At 40.6% G+C, this 24,025-nt stretch overlaps 2 protein-coding genes across 2 annotated transcripts; one reads left to right on the top strand and one right to left on the bottom strand.

Moving 5' to 3' along the window:
* Nucleotides 1–2,325: 2,325 nt before the first annotated feature.
* Nucleotides 2,326–5,336, top strand: LOC147326756 (serine/threonine-protein kinase pim-1-like). Its single transcript, XM_086302123.1, has 9 exons — nucleotides 2,326–2,698; nucleotides 3,092–3,328; nucleotides 3,454–3,579; nucleotides 3,703–3,797; nucleotides 3,936–3,983; nucleotides 4,068–4,286; nucleotides 4,376–4,556; nucleotides 4,643–4,813; nucleotides 4,903–5,336. Exons 1-9 carry the CDS (start codon nucleotides 2,638–2,640, stop codon nucleotides 4,992–4,994), a joined length of 1,230 nt encoding a protein of 409 aa, XP_086158249.1. The 5' UTR covers nucleotides 2,326–2,637; the 3' UTR covers nucleotides 4,995–5,336.
* A 1,299-nt stretch (nucleotides 5,337–6,635) lies between these two features.
* On the bottom strand, nucleotides 6,636–11,039 carry LOC147326755 (uncharacterized). Its single transcript, XM_086302671.1, has 5 exons — nucleotides 10,558–11,039; nucleotides 10,186–10,352; nucleotides 9,865–10,063; nucleotides 9,675–9,765; nucleotides 6,636–7,217 (listed from the first exon to the last, which is right to left on the bottom strand). Exons 1-5 carry the CDS (start codon nucleotides 10,687–10,689, stop codon nucleotides 7,015–7,017), a joined length of 792 nt encoding a protein of 263 aa, XP_086158797.1. The 5' UTR covers nucleotides 10,690–11,039; the 3' UTR covers nucleotides 6,636–7,014.
* Between the last annotated feature and the right edge of the window lie 12,986 nt (nucleotides 11,040–24,025).

Genomic DNA, 24,025 nt, shown 5'->3' with positions numbered 1-24,025 from the left:
TAGAAGAGGCTGTTGATATTGTCCACCGCTTAGGGAAACAAGTTGATGGCAGAAACAGAAACATCATTATTCTATTCACACAGAGGCGAATTAAAGAAGAATTGTGGAGGCGCACCAAAGATTCTTCAACCTGCAAGCAAGAAGGCATCAGCTTCACAGAGATGTTGCTGCAGGAGGACATACAAGATCGACAGCGCCTATGGCCTCTGGTGGAGGAAGAAAGACGTGCAAAACTACAAATATCTGTAGTTTCCACTCCATATATTTTCAAAACAAACTCGTTACTTTGGGTTTAACGCATTTGGGGGAAGTTAATATTTCACGTCACTGCAGGCCTTCAAACAATGAGATTTGAGCCTAAACAGTGAAAGGCAGTCGCGTTTTAATCAGTAGAGGATGTCGCATAAAAAGAGATAAAAGAACAAACCATGTACTGTAGTTTTGATTTATTTATTTTTAGCACAACACCAGAACAACCCCACGTGCCCATAATTTGCGGTACTTCAGAAAAAAAGGAGTGAACATAAAAGGGAGTAAAATGTTGTGTCAGGTAATTTCAAATGCAGCATTTCTATCACCTCAACAAACACTAACTGTGTCACAGTGTGTTGCTATCTAAAGCTCTACTTGCTGTATTTCACAGGAAGAGAAAGAATGAGAGCTAACTTCACTCAGAGATATAGAAAGAAAGAGAAAGAAACCAGGCTGTATTTAAAGGTAAGGACTGCTTAGTGATATTTGATAAAATGTAGTTGTATTTTAACAGGGACATAAAGTGCTTGTCTTACTCCCTTCTTCTAGCTCGAAATTACTTGCCAAGTGGTAAGGACCGTTCATGGTCACACGGTGAGAACATTGGTGTTGACTATGAAGAGATAGGGTCAGACAGGGGAGGGGCCAGTCAGATTTATCAACTCAACCTCCTTAAAGCATGGAGAGAGGCTGAAACCAATCTCTGGTGAGCCCGGTTAAGGAAAGAGATGAGTTGGTGCCTGAGATGCCAAATTCCAACATCCTCATTCCCGCCATTGAGATAACACTCTCACACAGGCCCAGAGAGCAGATGTTGCTGCATTGCAGATGTGTTATACCCCCTGCCCAGCCGAATGACTCTCAAAAAGAAAATTTTGCAGAAAATCAATGTGATCGCTTGGATCACTGGAATTATCATCTCGATATCTCTTGTCCTTCTTTCATTTCAGACGTCTTGAAAACAAGTTTTAACAAAGTCCTGGAGAAGTGCCCAATGCTGGAGGACCTCCTGCTTTACCCCTGGCTCAGATAAACTCCTCTCTGACACAAACACACACGCATACTGAATTCACATCTTGCCATACAAATGTGATACAGTAACCAACTTTCTTTCTTTCAGAAAAAAAGAAAATTGGGAGATTCAAAAATTTCCTCACAGTAATGTTTGCATCAGTCTATCAGACGAATCCCCTCCAAGTCCAATATTTACATCAGTTACAGTGATAATGCTTGGTGTCTACTTTCAGCCACCGCAGTAGAATGCCAGGAATGAATCTCATTGAAATTGTAGTTGCATTTGCTATTTCATTTAATTGTCATGGATGATACACAGATAACCCAACAGCAAACAGAGGAAAACAATGGGCTTAAATACACAGAGGGATAAATGAGGGAATAAGACACAGGATGAGAGCACAGCTGCGAGAAATCACAAACAACAAGACCATGGGGAAGGAAAACTGAAAACACTAACATAGTCTAAGGAGCTTAGAAAGAAAACGTCTGCACTTCTTTAAGTTGCTTGAAGACGTTCAAGCAAAGTTTAAGTTCTTTTCATCCGAGAAGGTGAAACATCTTCAAGCAACTTCAAGTCCAGACGCTTTCTTTCCAAACTCCTTAGACTACGATGACCTAGATGACTGAGAACCTTCACAGACATGAAAACACTAACACAGCACACATGACTATCAAAGTAAAACAGCAAACAAGAGACTTTTACAAAGACACAGAGTTGACACAGAGACATGACTGACTGGGGAGAAATTGGGGAACATGGAAACAAGAGTGACTAGACATGACACGTGGGACACAGGGGCAAGGCAAAGTAACAGAAACCTAAAGCCTAAGAATATAACACAAGAAGAAAACAATAAAGAGAACCAAAAACATACATAAGAATAATCAATGAATATAAATGAACAAACACAAAACACTGGGTCACAGACTCACTACCATGACAGTTAAATGTACATAATAAATACTTTAAATCAGATGACAATGTAGCTGACACTGTGTTTATTAGTGTGTGGTCAACCACAAATCTTCATACTGTCATCCATACATGAGGTCTTTATACAAATGATGAAAGATAATGAAAGAAACTGTTTAATTGATATGAAATGATTGAATTATATGAAATATTATGGCTTTGTCTGCCAGTGTTTTTCTGTAAACTACTTTGAACTACTGGCAGTCAGTGAAGTCACTGAAAGGCAAGATTCTATGTTGTGTTGCCGTAGTTTCCAGAGTTTACTTATAAAGCTCACTTACAGAATTCAGTTAGAAAAGTCAAGCATTTGAAGGGTGCACATTTGAAGGAATATTAACTCAATCTTAGCTCATTACGGTTTACATTTTCGATTTTAAAGGGTCTCCGAAATTACAATGAAAAAGGAAACAAGAAAAATTGCCACTCCAGCCGATAAGAAAGATTCGGGAGATCAAGGTAAGTAAAATAATAAAATCAAATCCTGGTAAAATCCAAATCCTAGAAATGTTGACACTGTGTGAATCATTTTTGGAGCAATTGAATCATATGTTTAATTGAAAATAGCTTTAATACAAGATGTCTAATCAAAGAAAGGTTACCGGTCTTTTGGTAAAATAATGTAATAAGTTTATTCTTGGACTCAACAGTAAAAACAGACCAACAAGTGCCATCAAGATCTAAGACTTAGTAAACCTAGTATCAACTCGCACTGATCAGTTTTTTTTTTTCATCCCAAGATTAAACTTGTGATCATTTAAGCAAAAGCAATTTCAAATTCTTTGCCATCAAACTGCTTCCAGTCTTGATGTCGGGGACTCTTTTTCACCACTGTGTTGTTGTCGTTTATAGATCGTAAGAGCAGGACTGCTAAAAGAAAGGCCAGTCCTGAAAAGAAGACCCCAATGAAAAGGAGGAGGGTCGCTGAGCAGGCTGGTCCTTCCACCAGCTCAGATGTGGTCAAAGGAGTGAAGCGCAAGGTTGTGCAAGATGAAGAGGACACAACAAAGAAAGCAAAGAGGGCTAAACTTCTCCACCATATGAGCGGTGACAAGGAGCAAGCATCCTCCTCGTTGGACTCTGGTAAAGGTAGGCTAATTAGTTGAATAAGGGGGTAGATTAAGTGTGGTTGCTAGGTTTAAGATATTGGTGTTTAGTGTTTGTGTCTATCATCCAGTGAGCTGATGTGCTTTTGGTGTTTTCCACATCTCCAGACTTGAACAACAAACAGGTGTGCGCAAAAAATGGCAAAAGAAAGGCCATGGGAGACGATAGAGAGTCACCCAAGAAAAAAAAAAGGAATGTGGACCAGGACAAAAAATCAGTGGCAGACCAAAAACGTAAGTAGCAAGCAGCTTGGGTTTTATATTCAGGGGAAGGGCAAAAGGAACATTTAGGCTACAGAGGAGAGTAATTTGTGTCACAGCTGTAATAAAACAAGATTTGCTGTTTTGTCTGTTCAGGTGAATTCCAAGCCAGATATGTGGAGGAGCACCAGCTCGGAGAAGGAGGCTGCGGAGCAGTGTTTTCTGGCTACCGGATAGAAGATCGTTTTCCAGTAAGTGTTCAGATGATGGTAGTAAGACAGGCAGTGACGCAGATAATGGATAATATCGTAAACTGAGACGTCTGCTGTGTTTCCACCTTTCATTATGTCATACTGAGGAAATGCTCACCAATGCTCTGTGTCTTCTAGGTTGCCATCAAACACATTCCCAAAAATAAAGTCTACTGCAAAGTGGCGGTAAGCGTCCAACACTTGAATTAGTTTTACATTACTGGATTGAATGCGGCGTTCCTCATCATCCACTTTGTTGTAATATTTCAGGATGAAAGCGGGAAGATGCTCTCGGTGGAAGTGGCCATTATGGTTAAACTTGCAGGTGAAGCAGAAGGGTCAGTGGGAATATCAGCACCTGTGTCCTTGCTGGAGTGGTTCGACCTTGGCAAAGAGCTGATCCTGGTGCTGGAGAGACCTGTCCCCGCTGTGGACCTGCAAAAATACAAAGCAGAAAATGGAAGAACTTTACCAGAGGACAAGGCCAAGGTAGGTTGACTGGGAGAGCCTTAGACTGTACAGCATTCAATCAAGGCAGAAAAGCATTAACTCGTTATTGTGTTTTTCATCTTTTCCAGGTCATTCTGAAGCAACTAGTTGATGCTGTAAAGGAACTTGAGGATAAACACATCTTTCATCGGGACATCAAGGGAGAAAACATTCTGATTGAGACCGGCTCCGATGTGCCTCGAGTTCGCATCATTGACTTTGGACTGAGCTGCTTTGTTAAACAGCGATCTCTGTATCGCGTCTTCTATGGTAACATATTCTGCTCCTGCTTTTCACAGATGTAACAATTTGTGTCTTTTGTTTTAGAAGAAATTGTAATTGTGTCTGTTTGTTAGGCACTCCTCTTCACACCCCTCCCGAGTGGTACAGGAGGAGCTGCTACAGGTGTGGACCCACCACGGTGTGGCAAATGGGAGTGGTGTTGTATGAAGCGCTTCATGCACGATACTTTAGTACCGCGAGGTTCCTCGCAAAGAAACTGAGCATCAAAAAGCGTCTGTCCACAGGTAAGAAAACTTCACACTTCCAGATTCACTGATGCCTTGGATCACTAGAACTATCATCTTCATCTTTTGGATCTTTTCTTTCTTTCAAGAATGCCAGAATTTCTTGGAGGCATGTTTAACTACAGTCCCGGAGAAGCGCCCAACACTGGAGGAGCTCCAGCTTCACCCCTGGCTAAGATAACACACACAAACACACAATTCACACCTTATCATATAAGTGTGATACATTGTGGTAACCTCCTTTCTTTTTTCTGTTGGACAGGAATGGGTCAATCTTAAAAAATAAATAAATAAAAAATTAGCTTTTTCGGACTTCCTGTAACCCCCCCAGCCATCCCAGGAAAGGGGATCTCTCTTTGAATGGGCTTTCCCGAGGTTTCTTCCCATCGATCTGGCCCCCTGGGGAGTTTTTCCTCGTCTTCATAGAGAGCTTGGGCTGGGTCAGGAGCTCTATCAAAACTGTCTTTATTTGATGACATTAAAGTCATCAAATAAAGATGTGTTTTACTTAAAGTAAAATTGGATCAAAATAAAACTTGTTTAATTCATCTTTGCTGAGGATTCTCCTTCATTACTATTTTGTTTTGTTTTGGTTTTTTTTACCCATGGTGCATTTTGACAAATAAGAAAACTGAATCAGGTTAAAGTGTGCACAAAGACAGTCACACTGCAAATGATCTGAAGACTTGCATCTGTTGCTCTAACCCCCAACTAGTTTAGACAGATTTCCAGGTTCTACCAGAGGTTTTTTCCTTCAAGAAGGGAGTTCTTCCTTCCCACTGTTGCTGAGTGTTTGCTCATAGTGGGTTGTAAAAGCATAAAAGTTAATAAGAGGCATTCATAGCAGAGTTATCACAGAGGGAACTATATAGCTTAAATGTACAATTTCTACAGGACGAATTATAACTTCATTATGTATAAAAGCTTCTGTGGATAATTACTCCTATTTGTAACTTTACACAAGAGAAAGTTTGCTGTCACACTATTTATAACAGGTTGGGTTTTGTCCTCTGAGTTGAGCCTTTGGTTGCAGTTTATTGAAGAATTTCCTCTAAAGTAGCTGTTGATAAAGATTTAAAGTCCTGTTTATATACAGAAATATGCTTTAGTTCATGTTTTTTACATGTCTGCCTCAGTGGATCAGTAGAAGATCTGGCACAGGAAACTAGATGATGAAAAAGGGTACGAATACACATATATATCTATATAGATACAGATATATACACACACACACACAGGTTGCAACGTAGTATTTTCATTTTTTCTTAGCATTTCTTTAACGCCTTGGTGCAAAAGAATACCTGCATCTATCTGTGTGTTGGAAAAAAGAACTACAAATTTGGAAAGGAATTTATTCATGTTCTTACTCATAGATGGAGTACATGGTTTAAAAAACACTGAGGAAACAGATATGAGGCGGCTGTATTAACATAAAAACATTAATACAGTTAAAAATGAATAAAAAATTGCACGCTTAAACTTATTTCTCTACAGTTTGTACAATTCATCCATGTAACAATAGGTTCTCTCTTAATATAGTTGTTATTAAAAGATCTTTACATAAAAATACATTTTTAAGTACTCTCCAGTGGAAGTCTGTTGTGGCTTATGTTTCTAAATGACACAACCATAAAGCAGTCCACAGAATATACAAATATGTCTTTGATAAGTGAATGTTGGCTCCCACAATGGCCTGTTAAGTTATTGCAAAAATAATTTACTGCATAATATGTCAGATTAGAACATGTTATAAGCACAAAACTGAAGGGGAAACAATAAAAACAAAAATGAAAAAACAAATACTAAATTAAGTTAAAGGATATTTCTTACTATACTATATAATTGTATAATGTTGCGTTTGATTGCAAAAGAAAACCCACCAAGAAAAAAAGAAAGAAAGAAAAAGAGAGAATAGTTTAATATATTCAAAACACATTCTTTTCTTTTATTTAAGCTGTAGCGAGATTCAGCTGGACAAAAGAGAAAGAAAATTATTACAGATTTGTTTTATTAATCATGAATAAACTTTATTATACACAACTCTAAATTTCAGTTGGTCTTAGTCAGATGTGTTTTTAATTAAATCCTGCAACACTGTGCTCGCTGCCATCACTTTATATCTTAGTGTGCAATTCAAATATATACTTATTACAATATTTTTCCCCCTTAACTCTCAACTGGCGTTTTTAAAATGTCTGTGATCATATTTGTCCGTTGACTTCTGTCTGGGCCTCGAACGATTCATCAGACAGGTTGGCAGCCTCCAACTGATGCTCCAGACTTTCATCATCGCCTCTATTCTGATCAACTCTTATCTTAAACTTAGTGATGAACTCATTACTGGCCAGCGCGTCCTCCTTTTTAGGGCACGTGGGCTTTGATAACAGCCGGCTTTCCAGTCGCTCTGCAAAGAAAATTCACAAAACATTTCTTATTTGGTAAGCTTGTTAACAAATTTTAGTTCAGTTTTGCTGAAAGTTATAGCATGCATCAAGTAAGAAGCAATTGGTTTTTAAAAAGCATATACATTCCCCAAAACATTTTTATTATGTGCATTTTGGAGAATAAAAGATTGTACACAATTTCCCTTTTTAAAGTAAAAAGATTATTAAGTCTAATTCTTACTTATTCAGTAGATTAAAGTATTGAAACATCATTATTCATAAAATATGCACATTACAAAATTAAAGTTATTCAAAAACTACTCAAGTACTTACTCCAATACTCACATTATTCAAGTAAATTTAATTTTTGCCAATGTAATGTCACATAAAATCTTAATCTGAATAAGGGATTTGAACCCCACTGTCACGGCCAGGGGATCAGCAGGCCGCTGACTAGTAGTGTTCTCTCTCTCTCTCTCGCCAGGGCGGAACTCATGGTGGGTTCACGCCCTCGGCCCACGCCCCTCTGAGGAGGAAACACCTGGGCCTCATCAGTGCAGCCAGCATTTAAGCCAGGGAGTGGCTTCTACTCATCACTGGATCGTTGTGTGTGACTCACGTCAGTGCAGCCCGGCTCTGAGCAAGTTCTGTTTTGCTTCCCTGTGCAAAACCTCTAACGTGTGTTTCCTTCTGTACATAGATCCCCTGGACCCGACTCTGCATCCCCCGAGCGGTGTTTGGAGAGAGAGTCAGAAGAGGCGCAAGTGTCTTTTCCCTACCTGGATTTCCCCAGAGCCTTTTCCCTGTCACCGCTTTGTATATAGCACTATCCCCTGCACTGTTTGTATATACACCTGGTGGAACTGTAATAAATACAGACTGTGCCTCTGAGTCCTGCGTGTGAGTCCTCAAGCGAACCGTGACACCCACACAGATGAGAGTTTAGCAGTGAAGCTCTCTCTTAAAATTTGAGTTATAAAGTCAGAAGTTATCACTGACAGAGATCCATGTTCTTTTAACATAAGAAAGAATATTTGCTGAAATTGACATTAATCCAAGCCCTTAAAACGCCATTTTGGATTAAGCATTTCCTTTTAGAAAAGTCTTCAATGAGCAGGAAGCTCCAGTACTGAAAAAGAAGCCAACATCATCTGCTAAACGTGCTAAAAGTAAGTAAGTCCCCGTAGACTCCTATGATCAAAACACATACAGTATAAAAGTTATAGGTTACAGATCTGAAAAGTAAAACAAATGTCAAAGTGCAAAAAGACTTATGGTCCCATAGAAGTCTATTCCATTTGCCTGGAATTAGGTGAACACCTTTGTGACAAATTTAATGGCTCAGTCATTTGTTTCATGTCATATTTAATAAAAGACTGACATGGTGGCATGTGGAATTGTCCATTTTGCACATATTTGGTCATTCTAAGCGTCAGAAGGGGAAAGATCATTCTGGGAATGCCTACTGGCGAAGGATGTGTGACTGACAAGTCCAGTGTGTGAAGTTTAACTACAGTCTAAGGAGCTTGGAAAGAAAAGCATCTGGACTTCTTTAAGTTTCTTGAAGATGTTTCACTTCTCATCTGAGAAGCTTCTTCAGTTCAGAATTTCTTCAGAGAACTGAAGAAGCTTCTTGAATGAGAGGTGAAATGCTCTTCAAGAAACTTAAAGAAGTCCAGATGCTTTTCTTTCCAAGCTCCTTAGACTACGATGACCTGAACGACTGAGAACCTTAACAGACAGTTCTTCCCTTCATTCATCATGCCTGATTTCAAAACACCAAGATGGCAGTCGTGAAAACACTCATCTTGAGTCTTCATGGGACTATGGTGAGATCAGTTATGCCTCTTATGATGCTGTCCCAGACTTCAAAGCAGTATAAAACATGTTTGCAGCCTGTAACAACTGTGCATGCGCTTATTTTTCGTTTTAAGATTTCCGTGTTTAAATCATAATAAGATTTATTTTTAATTTTAATTAACTTGAGGTGAGTCAGATTCTTTCATTCAAGTCACTGAATGAATCTCTTGACATGTTTGGGGGTAGGTGCCTTTTGTAGCATTTTAATGCAATTATCTGACAGATTATATGGTCTACACCATAGGTGTCAAACTCTGGCCAAATTTGGCCCGCAACCTAATTACATTTGGCCCGCGAAGCCATACCAAATTACTATCAGAGCTGGCCTACTGGTATTATACAGCTAATATATATATTGTTTAGTATTAAGCTTTGCTTGTTCCATATTCAGTTTTTCAGCAAAATGTGTTTGAGTCCATAAGAAAAGGTTCATTCTTATATCTGGAGGAATAAATATATTTCAATAAATATTAACGTTAGCCTGCGACTTTGATCCAGTTTTGAATTTTGGCCCACTGTGTGTTTGAGTTTGACACCCCTGGTCTACACTGTTATTAACTATACTAACACTCTGTTCCAGAAGTCTGTGCTGCAAAGAGGCAAAGTGAATACCGCACCTGCAGGAGTAATGGGGGTCATCAGTCGGTTCAGCTGGATGTTCCAGTGCCGTACCTGTTGACTGGCATTCCTCAGCCTCTCCTGAACCTCCTGGAAACAAAAATCATGCAGGCATCTTCATCAGTGTTGTTTTAGAAGAGCACTAAATAAGATGCTGCTCACAAAGCCAGTCAAAACAAACTTGTTCACCTCCAGACGCTGGTGACTTCTTTGGCGAGATGCCTGCAGATCCTGGAGCTCCTGAGAGGCAGAGTTGAGGGCTGAGGGGGTGTCCTCATCGGGACTGCCATCTGACAGCTCCTGTATGGGGCTGAGGTTTTGCATTGTACGTTGCTGCTCCTGGAGGAGCTGGAAATGTTTCCTCTTTTCATCTTCAGCCTGCAGCAACCTGAAGGAGGGGAAAAAGGGAAGAAGCAACTGAAAATGTTAATACTTCTCATGGATATCTCAGATCTCCATCACAAATAAAATAATAAAGGGCCATAATAAGAGTTAGAAATCCATTGTTACCGCTCAAGCTCCAGTCTGGCCCTCTCCTCCTCCAGCCGAGCCTGGATCTCCATATTAAGGGCAACTTCCAGCTGCTGCTGTGTCAGCTCCAGCTCCCTGATCCTCTTCTTCTGTTGTTCAGCCTCCTTTTCCTTCACCTGCATCTCAGCCTGCATGCTGTCTTTTATCTATGCACACACACACACACAGCTACATAAACAGATGCACCAACAGAGCGGTATAAACTGACCTATTCCTGAATTACCTTTTCCTGGACTGTCATAACCATTTTTATAATGACAGTCAACATTTTGCTGGAGTTCTCAAAGATCAAAGTCAAGGAGAAAAGACTCTGTACATAATTGGTGTCAAGTGGAAAACTTTTTTTTTTACCATCACAGCCTCTTTCAGCTGTCTTTCCAGTTCCAGCTGCACCTCCCTCTGCTTCCTCCGCTCTCTCTCCTCTGCCTCCCTTCGGCGAGTTTCCAGTTCCCGTGCATGCTGTGAAACAGATGAAAGAGACATTGTTTGCTTTGTGTTTTCACCTCTATCCAGCAGGTGACACTAGGCCATCAGCTTCGAGGTTCAACGTATTGTGCTTTCAGCGGTGCTCTTCTTGATAACTTGGTTGAAGTAAGTGGGTATTTGAGTTCATGTTGCTTTCCTTACAGCTGTAAGTAATCTGCTCATTCCGCTTTTGATCTTTGGCACCAACAAGTGATTTTTTCCCAGAGAAGTGCTGCTCACAGGAGATTTCCTCCATTTCAGACCATTTTCTATAAACCGGTTAGATGGTTGTACAGTTTCTGAAATACTCAGACAAGCCTGTCCGACACAAACAACAATGCATGTTCAAAGTCATTTAAATCCCCTTTGACCTTCAGCAGGTCATCTTATTAATGTATACATGCCTAAATGCACTGAGCTGCTGCTATGTGATAGGCTGATTAGGTATTTGACCTAATGAGCAGCTCAACAGGTGTATCTAACAAAAATTTGGCCAGTGAGTGTACAGTGGGGCAAAAAAGTATTTAGTTAGCCACCGATTGTGCAAGTTCCCCCACTTAACATAAGAGTTATGAGTTATAAGATGCAGGTCGATGTGTAAAAATAACTCAGTTGTTTGGTGGTGGCTATGGCAGGGCTTCCACAGAGGCCAGCAGGTGGATGAGGGAAGGGGAAGCAGGAGGAGAGCCCCGAGGCAGCCACCAGTCCGAGTGTCAGGTGAACTGAACTTCAGGTAAGAAGTTATGACCTGCAGTCTATCTGGGTCAGATATAAACCAAGTTTAGGTGGAGTTTATTTTCGTTGTGCTGACTTTTTACAGTCAGTTACAATACCTCATACTGCGTGAGCTAGCATGACAAGTTTATACAGATGTTCGGTTGCTATGATGTTACTGATAGTGAACTTTATTTTATTCATAAGGTTAGTTAGTAGAGTTGCCAACAGCTCCTTAAAAAATGGAACGGTCCCTCATTCATAGAAAATATTACGGGTTTGGTATTGAGCTGAGAAGAGACGCAGTTTGTCCCGGACTTCAGCTAGGATGGAAAAAGACACAAAACTGGAGTTATTCTGTCTTTACGCTGCACAGCTGCCTCTTCTCCTCTCATTATCTCTCCTCTCTCTCCTGTTGCTACTTCAATCATGAAACTGATCAATGATCAGCTGATCGTCTCTCTTGTTTGTTTATCACCCACTTTGAGCCAGAAAGAGGAAACCAGCAGATGTCGCGCTAAACAGCAGCAGCACGTTTAAGCTTGATCAGCTGTTGTTAGAATTTATTTAGTTAGAATGTTTGCTGGAGCCACAGCTGTAAAGCTGTAAAGCTGCTGGTCATGATGTGGGTTTGGATATGTGGTGAGAGGGAAACATGAAGATGAAACCAGGAGATGTCCTTACTGAACCATCAGAGCTGAACAGGTGATGGAGAAACAGGTTTACCTTTTAGGTGACAGGAATGAGTTGAAGTTATGAACTGTTTCTGAGAGATAAATAACACCAGGATCCTTTTTTTATGTAGCTGACAGCTGGTAACTGTGCAGGGGCGGGTCTAGCAAAGTGTTGCCAGGGGGCCATGTAGGGCATTAACAGGGAGAGGAGGGCATAAAGAAATACTTTTCTTTTTTATTCTCATTTAAAATATCTAGCTTTTATTAAATAATTATCTGAATCTTGCGAAGAAAGTTTTTATCTGACGTAAAATGTATAGAAATCATACATATACCAAAAAGACTGTACATCACTGTCACAACAGCATTTGTTTTCATTCAAAGGCTTTATGGCTTTAATACCTGGTGGGCCAATCTGTAGTGAAAATGCCCAATTTTTTGTCCCAGTCCAGCCCTGCAGGTTAATACTGGCAGTTTCACCATGCCAGCTGACTGCATTTCATGATCAGCCAGTGTTGTTCTCAATATTACCAAAGTAAGGCAGCATATAAAGTATTTACTTGCTTTCAGGTTTTACTGTTGCTTTGGACTCCGTGCTGCAGAAAAAGATCATCCTGACTTTAACCAGTTATGATGTGTAAGCATTTCTGCAGAAATCCCTTCTGCGCTCTACATGTCGATCTCAATAATTCAATCTAATCATAGCACTGAACCGATGCTTTTGACCCCAACCCTTTAATGAGCACAAAACTGCTTTATTTAGTAGTTTTCTTCCTAACAGTCTTCACCTCTCTGGTAAACAGTCTGTGGCTTTGGATGGTCGAACACAGGTATTTAATTTTACTTTCATTTCTCTTCTCTCCAGAGCATGCCTCCACCTCTCCAGGCTCTCCTCCACCTTCTTCCTGCTTTCACTACAGATCAGTGTCATCTAAAAAATAATCATAGTGCATGAAACTCCTGCCTGACCTCGTCTGTCAGCCTGTGCATCACCATCGCAAACACTAAGAGGCTTGAAGCACGTTCCTGATGTAAACCCACCCACACGCCTCTCCAGTCTCACTGTCCTCATACGTGTTCTGCACCACTCAAACATGCAGTAACACAGCTCCTCTGTTGGCACCCTGTCATCTTCTTTCTCTCATCCATAAAGACAGAGTGCACCTCCTTCCCTGTCCTTCTCCACCAACACTCTCAAAGCAAACATCACATCTGGAGCTCAAGCTCAGCATGAAGCCACAGCGCTGCTCGCTAACTGTCGTCTCTCTCTTGGTGTTGACCCCAAGCCCGGATAAATGGGGAAGCTTTGGCAGGAAGAGGGTCCAACGTAAAATCTTTGCTAAATCAAACGTTGATCATCCAAGGATTTACAAACTGTCACTGACAGCTCTAGTGTGTCCAACTGCCTCATGTGTACACTGAGCACTTCTTCTGGGTTTTTTTTGGTAGTTTTCCAGCACACACTTGTACCCTCACCAGCTATTTTTCCAGTAACTAACCAGATACAGCCAGCCGCCTCATCATCCACAGTTATATCTGTTTCCAGATCCACTTCTGCAGGCTCTGGAAAGTTTAAGGCAAGTCCACACAGCAGGTAATTCTCATGTTTGAGGAAAGTGACCAATGATGGGGTAGTTAAGTTAGTTAGAGTTAGTTACTTACCTACCAACAGACTCTGACTGGTCCTCTGGTGATCAACCATCAGCTGCAGAGCAACAAATGACAAGATAATTTCTTTATTTGATGGAGCTTTAATCTGCAATCATCTTTGAGCAAAGCACAACAAACATTCTGTTGTTGGTACCCAGAGCAAACTGAAGCCCCGGGGGATTACTTTGATCCCCCTGTGCAGTTTTACTTTTATCTCTTCATCTTTATCACTTTTATTTCTTTACAAGCTCATTCGTGAGGCCTCCCACAGCAGTCCCAGTTTCTTATGTGGCACCTTGGAAATATTAATTGCTCAGCCCTGCTCTTGGTCTTAATCACTAGTTTGAAGTATTACTTAATACAGCATGATGCTAATTTTAAAAAGCACAGTCACATTTAGCCACGTGTTTAAAGCACAGTGTGCAGTGTCCTCAGTTTCACAGAAGATGATCTCAGCCAAAATGCCAAACGTGAGACTTCAAAGCAGGAATCCACGAACCTGAGTCAGTCTTTCATTCACATTTCAACTAGTTCAGACAGTAATGTTGAGTGACGCCATCGCAGAGACAGACACGAGAACATTTCTTCGTTCGGTAAACTGAGAGCTTTTTCTGATTTGCTGGACAAACTGTTTGGATCGACGGTGCTTCCTCTTCTAATTCTGGCTGCTGTCTGAACTTGTTGCTGCTCTCCTCCATATGAACACAGTCAGTCCACAGACACATGATCAGAGTCACATACTGATCAAAGAATTCATCCAGGAAATCACTTTTTTTGACACAAAAGTAGCAAAAAGAAAATCTAAAACATTAAAAAGTCTCTGAAAAGATGTGAAAAAGTAACTAAACTGGCAAAAAGTCTTTTCTTGTAGTTGTGAGTTAGGAGAGCAGTTCTGTCAGCGTCTGCTGCCACTGACATGCTGACGTGCAGCGACATGTCACTCTGTCGCTGTGAGAGCTGTAAAACTTCCAGAACTCATTGCTGGTGTTCGGAAATCCTCAACTGGCTGTGCTTCTCTTTGGTTTTGTAAAATCATATATTTTTACACCATGAGGACTTGACTGAGTGTTATTAACAACATTTCTAAGAGGTTACCCTCTCACATCATTTCAGGGTGATGTTTCCAACAGGTCTATTCTAACTTAGACCATAACCTGCTCTCAAACCAAACCTTTCACATATGAAACAAATTGTAATTTAAGTGGAGAATTATTATCTACAAATATTTACACAGTTATATTCACTTATTTCCTACTTACAAAATGATACAAAACTGAAAGAAGAAAGAAAACTTAAATCCTTTAACCTTTTTATCCCCCAATAAAGCTCCTGTCAGTTTTCGCATTGACTCATATTCCAAAAATAAGCTCTGCTCTTTATTTCTATTAATTCTCCATTTCCTGATCAAAAAGGTACTTGAGAGACATTTTTAGCTGTCTTATGTATAATTGTTCTTCCTTTGTGTCTTTAAAAATGAGTCATATTAATGATGATGGTATTTGGGTGTTTCCTCTCAACGCTATCTGTCACGTCTGCGAGGGCAGACGTCTAGGAGAGAGGAGGCAGAGGAGGCAGAGTGACAAAAACGAAAAAATACTTTGGGGATAAAATGTCAAACAAATTCTTCTTTTGTGACTGAACAGCTACAGGAGTTATTTTATCGGCGTCAGAGCTGAACTGATAGATTTTCTTCTTTGTGTTTGTTTGCTCAAAAGGACGGCTTGTGTGTCCCTGAGACTTTTCACTAAATAACGGCATATCATGCTTCTTGTTTTGGCTGCCATGGCATTAATTGATTTCTTTGACCCTGTAGACACAAGTCTAGCTCAAGCTGTCCCCGGATCCAGCTGATACACTCCATTCTCATTTTAGCACCAGTGCCTGTACAGCAGTACCCCCTCTCTGGGGGGAGAGGACCCAAACGCAGACGCATTCAAAGTTTACAAGACACATAAAGATAAGTGCTTTCAGGAAAGCCTGAATACCCAAATTCAAAATTCAAAATATCCTATTAACACTCATCTACACTGTTTTTTTTCATTGTTCTGATCTGATTCATGACCTGCATCACTCTGCTTATATCTGCCTGAAGTTGTGTAACAGCTATTTGTGAAAACAGCAATAAAAGAGGCAAAGAAAAGTCTTAGGAGTGGCAAGGGTGGGAAGAGACAGATGGGATGAGAAAGAGTTTTATGGTTAACTCAGTCAGCCTTTCTATGAGGCTCTGAAGTGGATTTCCTCTGACTCATAATGACTGCCAAAGTCAGACCCTAGAGAACTAAACAAAGGACTCCCAGGTGCCTGACTGAGAATGAAGATGGAGAAAGAAATAGCTGTGTGTGTGTGTGTGTGTGTGTGTGTGTGTGTGTGTGTGTGTGTGTGTGTGTGTGTGTGTGTGTGTGTGTGTGTGTGTGTGTGTGTGTGTGATGGAGATAACAATAAAGAGATAAAGAAAAAAAGAGTCCCATGTGCAGCATTTCTCACAGGAGGAAGCTGTGGTTGGATGAGACAGTTCATCTGCAGGGAGACTGTGAAGAGAGAAAAGGAAAAGCCAGTGGGACCTACACTGAGCTCAGCCAGTTGTGACACACTCAGAATTAAATTCATTACACCGAACTCCGTCATGCAAATGAGGCGCAGGTCAGCCGGGGCCCTCGGCAGCGCACAGTTGAGATTCTGCACTCAGGAGACGTGGTTTGACATTCCCGGTGGGTCTTCTCTGGGTATAATTTGTTGAAGTGTGTGTTAACAGGGGGCTGTGACCACGTGTCCTCTCACTTTTCACTCTGACTGCATAATGTACCAACAAGTCCTCCAAAGTGAACAATCATATAGGTCTCGATGTGAAGCAGGTGTGTTTTGTTGATTTAGCTCTATGAAAACATTAATGCACACACACCCAAAAAAAACCCCTCAAGATGAGAGTTTGGATTATTATGGATACAATGAAACCAACACAACGTTAAGAATCAGACTATTTGGAGCACACAATTAGTGTTTGTCTATTGTTTGGTTGACCCATCCATCCACCCTGACCTCTTCTCAATGACAAACCATCTTTTCTAAAGAACAAAAGAGGTGTTCCACAGGGTCCTGTTCATGGACAGTTTATTTTCTGTTCATTTATATAGAGAAAAATATTCAAGACAAGGTTTTTATATTTACTCAGATAATAAAGTTGTATGTGTATCTAATAGAATTACTATTATTCACTCAGTTGCTCAATTTTCTTTTCACAGAGGCCTTGGACCTCAATAGCAGTTAATAAGTTACATCCACCTATCAATCCAGTGAAAATGTTTTGAGGAAATATAAGCATCTTGGTCTTGTGTGGGATTCCCATATACAGGGTGGCCCATTTATATGGATACAGCGTAATAACATGGGAATGGTTGGTGATATTAAAGTCCTGCTTGTGGCACATTAGTATATGTGAGGGGGCAAACTCCTCAAGATGGGTGGTGACCATGGTGGCCATTTAGAAGTCGGCCATCTTGGATACAACTTTTGTTTTTTCAATAGGAAGAGGGTCATGTGACACATCACACTTATTGGTAATGTCACAAGAAAAACAATGGTGTGCTTGGTTTCAACATAACTTTATTAAATATAATAATATTTAAATATTATTTAAAAGAGCGATTAGCTGGATGTGGTTTGACCTGTTGATGCAACACGGACCTTGATGTTTTCTGCTTCCATCTCAGCCTCGCCTTTCTAACTTTGTCTCTTCAAACTGCTCAGCTGTCCCTCTGATGCACTCATTTCTACTCGTCTGTCCTGGACACTCTAGCTCAGCTGTCTTTTTGTCCGCAACAAAACACTAACATCTTGTACTCCGCATTTTCAGCGTTGCTGCTCCCCTTCTGCCACTCATCTCCACCCACTCCACCCTTCCTCTGCTCTCGTCTTCACCTTTCTTTTCCTCTGTTGCTTTGGATTTATTCGTTTGTAACTGAAAAAGGGCAACAGTTATTACCAGACTGCACCTATCAGAAACGTTGTCAGCAGTTTAATTCAGAGTTTTTACTTTTTAGTGCTGTGAAAAATGTTTCTCAGTGTTCAAAAACAAATCTCTTGATACTGATAGAAAGAAATGGAGGAAACAATCCGTTGTGAGTTCTTTTGGAAACATGAAGCTTTGTGTTGGTGATGGATGCAAAGAGTGGGAGGATGTGTCTCTGTATCTAATTTAAATTACATACAATAGAAAGATGGATTGAATCATGCTTTTTCTTCTCAGTGGGAATTAAGCTGCACTATAACACAAGCCTCTGTTGCTTCACGGGATTTTTTTCTCTGTGTTTTGACGTTTGAATGGAGAACGAAGTTCAATTTTCGTAACAATATATTTAGAGATTTTCTTATTTCTTCATAGATTAGTCGCTGTATGCAGAGCTTTCTACAATGGCATCTGCCATGTTTTGGCAAATACGAAAGCTTTTCTGAATCAGAATCAGAGGATGAGTTATTTTATCTGACAAGTGAGAAAGATAAAAATAATTATGAATGTAATATAGATATGAAGAAATGGCTACAGGGTGGCAGAATCTCAAAGGTAACAAAGAAAAGTGAATATTATTATAAAGGGAACAGACGGGCAACATATGCCAGTGCCATATGGCAATATAATATACTGATGTAAATGTTGGACTAATGTGGACAAAAGAAGTATTGGAGTACCAGGACTCCAACAGTTATGGGTTTCCCACAGATTCCCAGACGATGATGATGATGGTCACAAGCGCATGGCACAACATAGAAGAGCCACCTCCACAGGACAAGACTCAGCAGTCCATCTGCATCTAAAGGTCAAAGGTCACTCTTTCAAGGATGCCAATGTTCACATTTTGGACAGAGAGGACAGATGGTTTGAAAGAGGAGTGAAAGAAGCCATCTATGTCCACTGTGAGCGACCATCTTTGAACAGAGGCGGGGCTTACGACACCAGCTGTCTGCCATCTATAATCCAGTTTTGAGTTCCCTCCCCAGATGCCTGAACGCCCACTCACATCCTGGGCCATCTGACCTCAGGAATTCGCATGATAAGGTGGGGCCAGGTTTCACAATGAGCTCACCCGAAACTCTGGCTGATTGGGACCCACACCCAGTTTCACACCTTGGCTCAGGCGATTAGAGGATCATCAGGGGGTCCTTTTGTCCCTCTGTGGGGGGAAACTCCCACTAGGTTTATATCTGGGACTCTCCACCATTTGACCTTAGAACTGAAGAAGCTTCTCGGATGAGAGGTGAAACGTCTTCAAGCAACTTAAAGAAGTCCAGACGCTTTTCTTTGCAAGCTCCTTTGACTATGATGATGGCAGATTCTTAGCAGGAGTTCTTACAACGCTTGACAGCTCTTGGAGAGGAGCAGATTTCATCTCCCAGAGGGAAAACAGGTTTCTAGGGTGCGCTTGAGTGGCAGCAATCCAGCCAGTTTTCCAGTTTCTTGAAGTTTCTTCATGAGAGCCATTCAACAGGAAATCAGCTGCTCAGTGATGCAGACAATATGCCGTTGCTTCAGTCTGACTTGTAAAGGAGCACGAAGGTGGATTTTGATGGAAGATGCTTCTTTCACTGACGTTCTGCTTGCAGTCTGATTGCTTGAGAGACTTTCGGGTAAAGATTTTAGTGTGCAGTCGTCATTAGAAGGGGATGTTCTTTGCACAGGAAATGGTACAGAGCCATTTCCAAACGTATCCCAAACCAAACCTGTAAGTATCAGACTGATGAAGTATTTTCTTCTTTACATTTTATTGATTAATATTGATTTTCTGATCATTTCTTTGTTGAAGGTGATTCTTCATGAACAGCCTTGTTTTAAGCAGTTTCCTGATACAAAAGATGAGTTTGGGATCAAAGACAATGGCAATCACCAAACACAGTGCTGTGCACTTTGGCCAACCACCTTAGATTTGTCTTTAGCTTCGACTGTAGCCACGCTGCCGTGTTTGTTCCACGATCTAACCTTTTTGGGATTTGCCCGCTTTCCAAGAGCTGTCAAGCTTTGCAAGAAGTCCTGCTAAGAATCTAAGCAGCTCACCAGCAATTAGCAACTGATTCTGCAGTTACCTCTAGTTCTGATTTTCATTTCCATTTCTTAGCAAGTAGCACCCAGCTAGCTTAATCTACTGAACACCATCTGCTGTCTATCTGCCGTGGTGCTCAGTTATAGGTCCTTTATTACTTTTCACTGTAGATCGCACACAAATAAAATAACAAATGTAACAAGGTTACTGAATAGTGTGTTTAGCAATAGTTTTGTTAATGTATTAGCTGAAAGTTCAAGTGTTAGGGGTGTAGAAAGAAAGGAAGGTAGAACAGCTCCCTGTGGAGTTTTGCCCCAAAGCATTTTATTTCAGAAACTCTATTTTTGCTCTCAGCTGTCAAAGAGTGCAGGGATGATTTGGCAACCTGTTAATGGAGAGTTACAAGGCTGGTCTTACAGCCTGTCTATGCACCATGTAAGAGAAAGTGGTGACGACAGCAGTAATGTAGGCCTGATTCATAATATGTAAAAGGCAATGATGGCCACCACTGTGCCGCTAGTCACATTATAGTCAGTGTAGCCATCCCGTCACATCAGGGCAGATTAGGAGGTGAGGATGAATGAGGAAAGGACGGGTGCAGGTAAGCATACTATAGCTTTATTGGTGAGAAGCATGAAGGATGACACACCCATACTAAGGCACATTTAAAAGCTATACTGCCCTGCTCCCCCCACGGCACCACTGCAGACACACAGATGAATATATACGCATGCACGTCCACGGTGTGACAGGCGTAAACGCTAGCTGTCTGCCCATAATGGGTTCTCATGGAATAAAGCCCTCTTACACAGCTGTGCCAGAAGGAGAAACGGGGAAGAAACCAAGCAAGGAATGATGGGAAGAGCGTGAGGAATATAGCAACATGGGTCAGAACTAGATGGAACTGGTATTTATTTTATTAATTAAAAGAAAAAACAACAGACAAACCTACAGCCAAACATTTTAGCAGCGGTAACAGCTGGATTAAGACACAGCAACAGTCATTCACGTGTTAGACTGCAGGTTGGTCCAATACTTTCACACAGAGAGCATGGACTATTATACCATGTTGTGCACAAATCCTACAGGCAATATAAGTGAACTGTCACAAAATTCTGTAGGTGTTTGGTGTCCAAAGGATGAAAGTTTTGATCCACTAATGGATGGAATAAATGGAATAATATTAATATTATTTATTGACTCAGACTTCTGATTGATGATCCATCAAGAAAGGTTAAAGCCCACTAACCATCACCTTAAGGGCTAAAAGTGACCGGACTGCAATTTTTAATACAATTCAGTTTTACTCATACAGCCAAATCACAACAACAGTCGCCCCAAGGCTCTTTATACTGTAAGGTAGACCCTACAATAATACATACAGAGAAAAACCCAACAATCATATGACCCCCCTATGAGCAAGCACTTTGGTGACAGTGGGAAGGAAAAACTCCCTTTTAACAGGAAGAAACCTCCGACAGAACCAGGCTCAGGGAGGGGCGGGGCCATCTGCTGTAGGAGAAGGAAGACAGGATGAAGACATGCTGTGTAAGAGAGACAGAGATTAATAACAGGTATGATTCAATGCAGAGAGGTCTTTAAAATTTGCAGCAAGGCTAAAGTGAAAATTAGAAAATAAAATAGATATTTATTTGTTTATTTATTCACTTATTTGTTTTAATTTATTTTCTTTACTAAAATAATATGTTACCACTGCTATTTGGAAACAGTGGTAACTGCTAAATTTGCTTTGGTATTAAGAAAAATAAGGATTTGAGTTAAATAAAGATTTCTCCATTTCATTGGGCTGCTTAACTGACAACAAAACTTTAGTCCCACTTATTTTTCTGCAGCAGTTTGTAGCAGTTTTCCTCTTATCAAACCAAATTCCCTCCATTTCCTGAGGGTTCAATTCTACAAGAAAGTTTGTGCATGAACAAAGCTACAGCTGTCACTACTGTTGGTAAAAGCACCTCAGAAAATTGCTTGCATGTACTGAGTGATATTTCAGAGCAGTTAATTTCCCAGACAGGAGTTCAAATGCCTCATTTTATAAATTTAAGATTGAGCAATAACCATTTAAGAGATTCACAGGACATTTCTGTGTGTGTGTGTGTGTGTGTGTGTGTGTGTGTGTGTGTGTGTGGACATGAAGGCACGCTTAGATAGAGAGCTGAAGTAATGAATTATTAAACAATAAACCCGAGCACTCAGCCTCGGGGTCTCTGCCTCTGTGCTCTGGGACAGGCATGATCAGCACAGGTCAACAAGTCTGCTAGAGTTAATGAGAGTTAAAAGCTTGTGTAACTACTTGCAATATGATTCTTAAGGAACTATAAGCCATTTTTATTTTAAATGATTACAGTGTAGTCTTCTGAAACGTGTGCCACCGTTCACAAAAGAACAATTCTTCACTTTCATATTCATCATCTTGTTTGAGTCACTGCTAAATTTGGGATGAAGAACTTAAGTGCAGAAGGCCTGGCAGCAACCAGCTGTACGACGTGTTTTTGCCAGTCTCATTAAATACAAGATACAAGATCTGTGATGTTTTAGTGTTCTTCAATGGTCAACTTCCACGATTATGTGCAAACTTCACCCAATATTTTCAGTGAAGATGACGACTTCTCATCTTATTGTACATATTAATCCTTGGTCCTCTCTCAGTTTATGTTAAATCCTCTATCAGGACTTTAGGTGTCACTTTTGACTCTCACATTGGATGGGCATGTGAATTCTCTGGTTCGGTCTTGTTTTTGTCATTTAAGAAATGTGGCTAAGTTAAGCCCTATTTTATCTCACTCTGAACTGGAGATTGCTATACTTGAGATTGCTTATTTCCTCACGCTTGGACTATTGTAACTCTTTGTTTATGTGTCTAAGCAAAGGTTCCCTGGATCGTCTGCAGGCTGTGCAAAATGCTGCAGCCAGGCTTTTAACAAAGTATTCACATGTGACACCGTTGCTATTTCAGCTACACTGGCTTCCTGTTGAACTTAGAGTTCATTTTAAGACCCTGGTCTTGACATTTAGAGCCTTGCCTGGACTGGCACCAGCCTACATCTCTGATCTGCCACAGCCCGATGTCCCCAGCAGGTCCCTGAGGTCATCTGATCAGGGCTTACTTGCTATAAAACAAGCTAAGATGAGAACTAAGAGTGAAGCTTTTGCCACTGTGGCCCCGAGACTGTGGCCCTCTCCCCCAAACCTTAAGAACTGTGGACTCAGTAGCTGTTTTTTAAAAAACAACTCAAAACTCACCTTTTTAAAACTGCTTTTGGTTAATTTGTGCCTGTTTTATATTGTCTGTTTTACCTTTGTATTATTTGTTATCTTATGTGCAGCACTTTGTGACTCTCTCTAGAAGGTGCTATATAAATATAATTTTTTTTTTTTATTTCTTTAAATGTGACATGCAAACTAAGCTTTTTATAATTCCTAATTATGGCTAGTTTGGAGAGATATGACAGCCAAAAAACATCAAACATCAACTAAAACATTTGCACTTGGAAACACGAAGACAACAAACCCAGTTAGACCTCCGACACTTCCCAAAGCTCAGAGCTGCTGTGGCACAGGAGGCCGTCCACCAAACTCCAGACTCATTTATTACTCAGTCCATAACAGGCGTGATGAGAAATGAGAGCAGTCAGCCTCTATTTATGACTTTACTGAACTATTGTACCCGTGTGCTGGTGTAGGAATTTAATGGCCTCTTCTCTTAGCAGGTGCATTGCTGATAATGATGATATTATGTTTTCAGAAGCAAGAATATTTCTCAGTGACCTCAGACTTCTCAGTATGCAGATAATTCATGGTCTTATCTTACTAGATGTTGGCCGTATTATCCAGCCAGCTTAGAATATTTGGACTTGAATTCAGGTGTAGGAAAAAACATGACCGCCCACTTATCAAGGCACTACACACTCTATATTTCCTTTTTAAATTTCAGATTTGATGGCCTTGGCTCATTCCAGGCGTGCACACACACAATAAAACACCAGTTTATCGAGTGTAAGTGCATACACGCTGCAAACTGTGTGTCACTGGATCAGAGGATACACAAGTTTGGTAGTTGTAAATAAAAACACGTGACACTGGCAGAAATGAAGGAAGAGCTTCTCTGATGACAACAGACACGATCAAGGTTGAAACACTGCTACCTTGTATGCTCCAAGATCTCTGCAGAGCTCTTTGCACCTCGCGCTCTCAAATGTGTCAAACTGCAAAGTGTCTTGTTACTATGTTACTGTTTCTCAACACTCTGTGACTGCATTATGATAACAC

Source organism: Aulonocara sp. 'chitande type north' Nkhata Bay, linkage group LG7 (assembly GCF_057382095.1).
Source record: "Aulonocara sp. 'chitande type north' Nkhata Bay isolate Kocher_YH1m ecotype deep benthic linkage group LG7, A_spYH_male_GT1.1, whole genome shotgun sequence".
Taxonomy (NCBI): domain Eukaryota; kingdom Metazoa; phylum Chordata; class Actinopteri; order Cichliformes; family Cichlidae; genus Aulonocara; species Aulonocara sp. 'chitande type north' Nkhata Bay.
This window is presented reverse-complemented; position numbering and strand designations above follow the sequence as displayed.

What these genes read in the sequence shown, in the direction of transcription:
- LOC147326756 (XM_086302123.1), top strand. Translation starts at nt 2,638, where the DNA reads ATGAAAAAGGAAACAAGAAAAATTGCCACTCCAGCCGATAAGAAAGAT. An exon ending in GAAAGATTCGGGAGATCAAG is followed by an intron (nt 2,699 to 3,091) that starts GTAAGTAAAATA and finishes TGTCGTTTATAG; the next exon opens with ATCGTAAGAGCAGGACTGCT. An exon ending in ATCAGTGGCAGACCAAAAAC is followed by an intron (nt 3,580 to 3,702) that starts GTAAGTAGCAAG and finishes TTGTCTGTTCAG; the next exon opens with GTGAATTCCAAGCCAGATAT.
- LOC147326755 (XM_086302671.1), bottom strand. Translation starts at nt 10,689, where the DNA reads ATGTCTCTTTCATCTGTTTCACAGCATGCACGGGAACTGGAAACTCGC. An exon ending in AGCTGAAAGAGGCTGTGATG is followed by an intron (nt 10,353 to 10,557) that starts GTAAAAAAAAAA and finishes GTGTGTGCATAG; the next exon opens with ATAAAAGACAGCATGCAGGC. An exon ending in GAAGTCACCAGCGTCTGGAG is followed by an intron (nt 9,766 to 9,864) that starts GTGAACAAGTTT and finishes TTTTGTTTCCAG; the next exon opens with GAGGTTCAGGAGAGGCTGAG.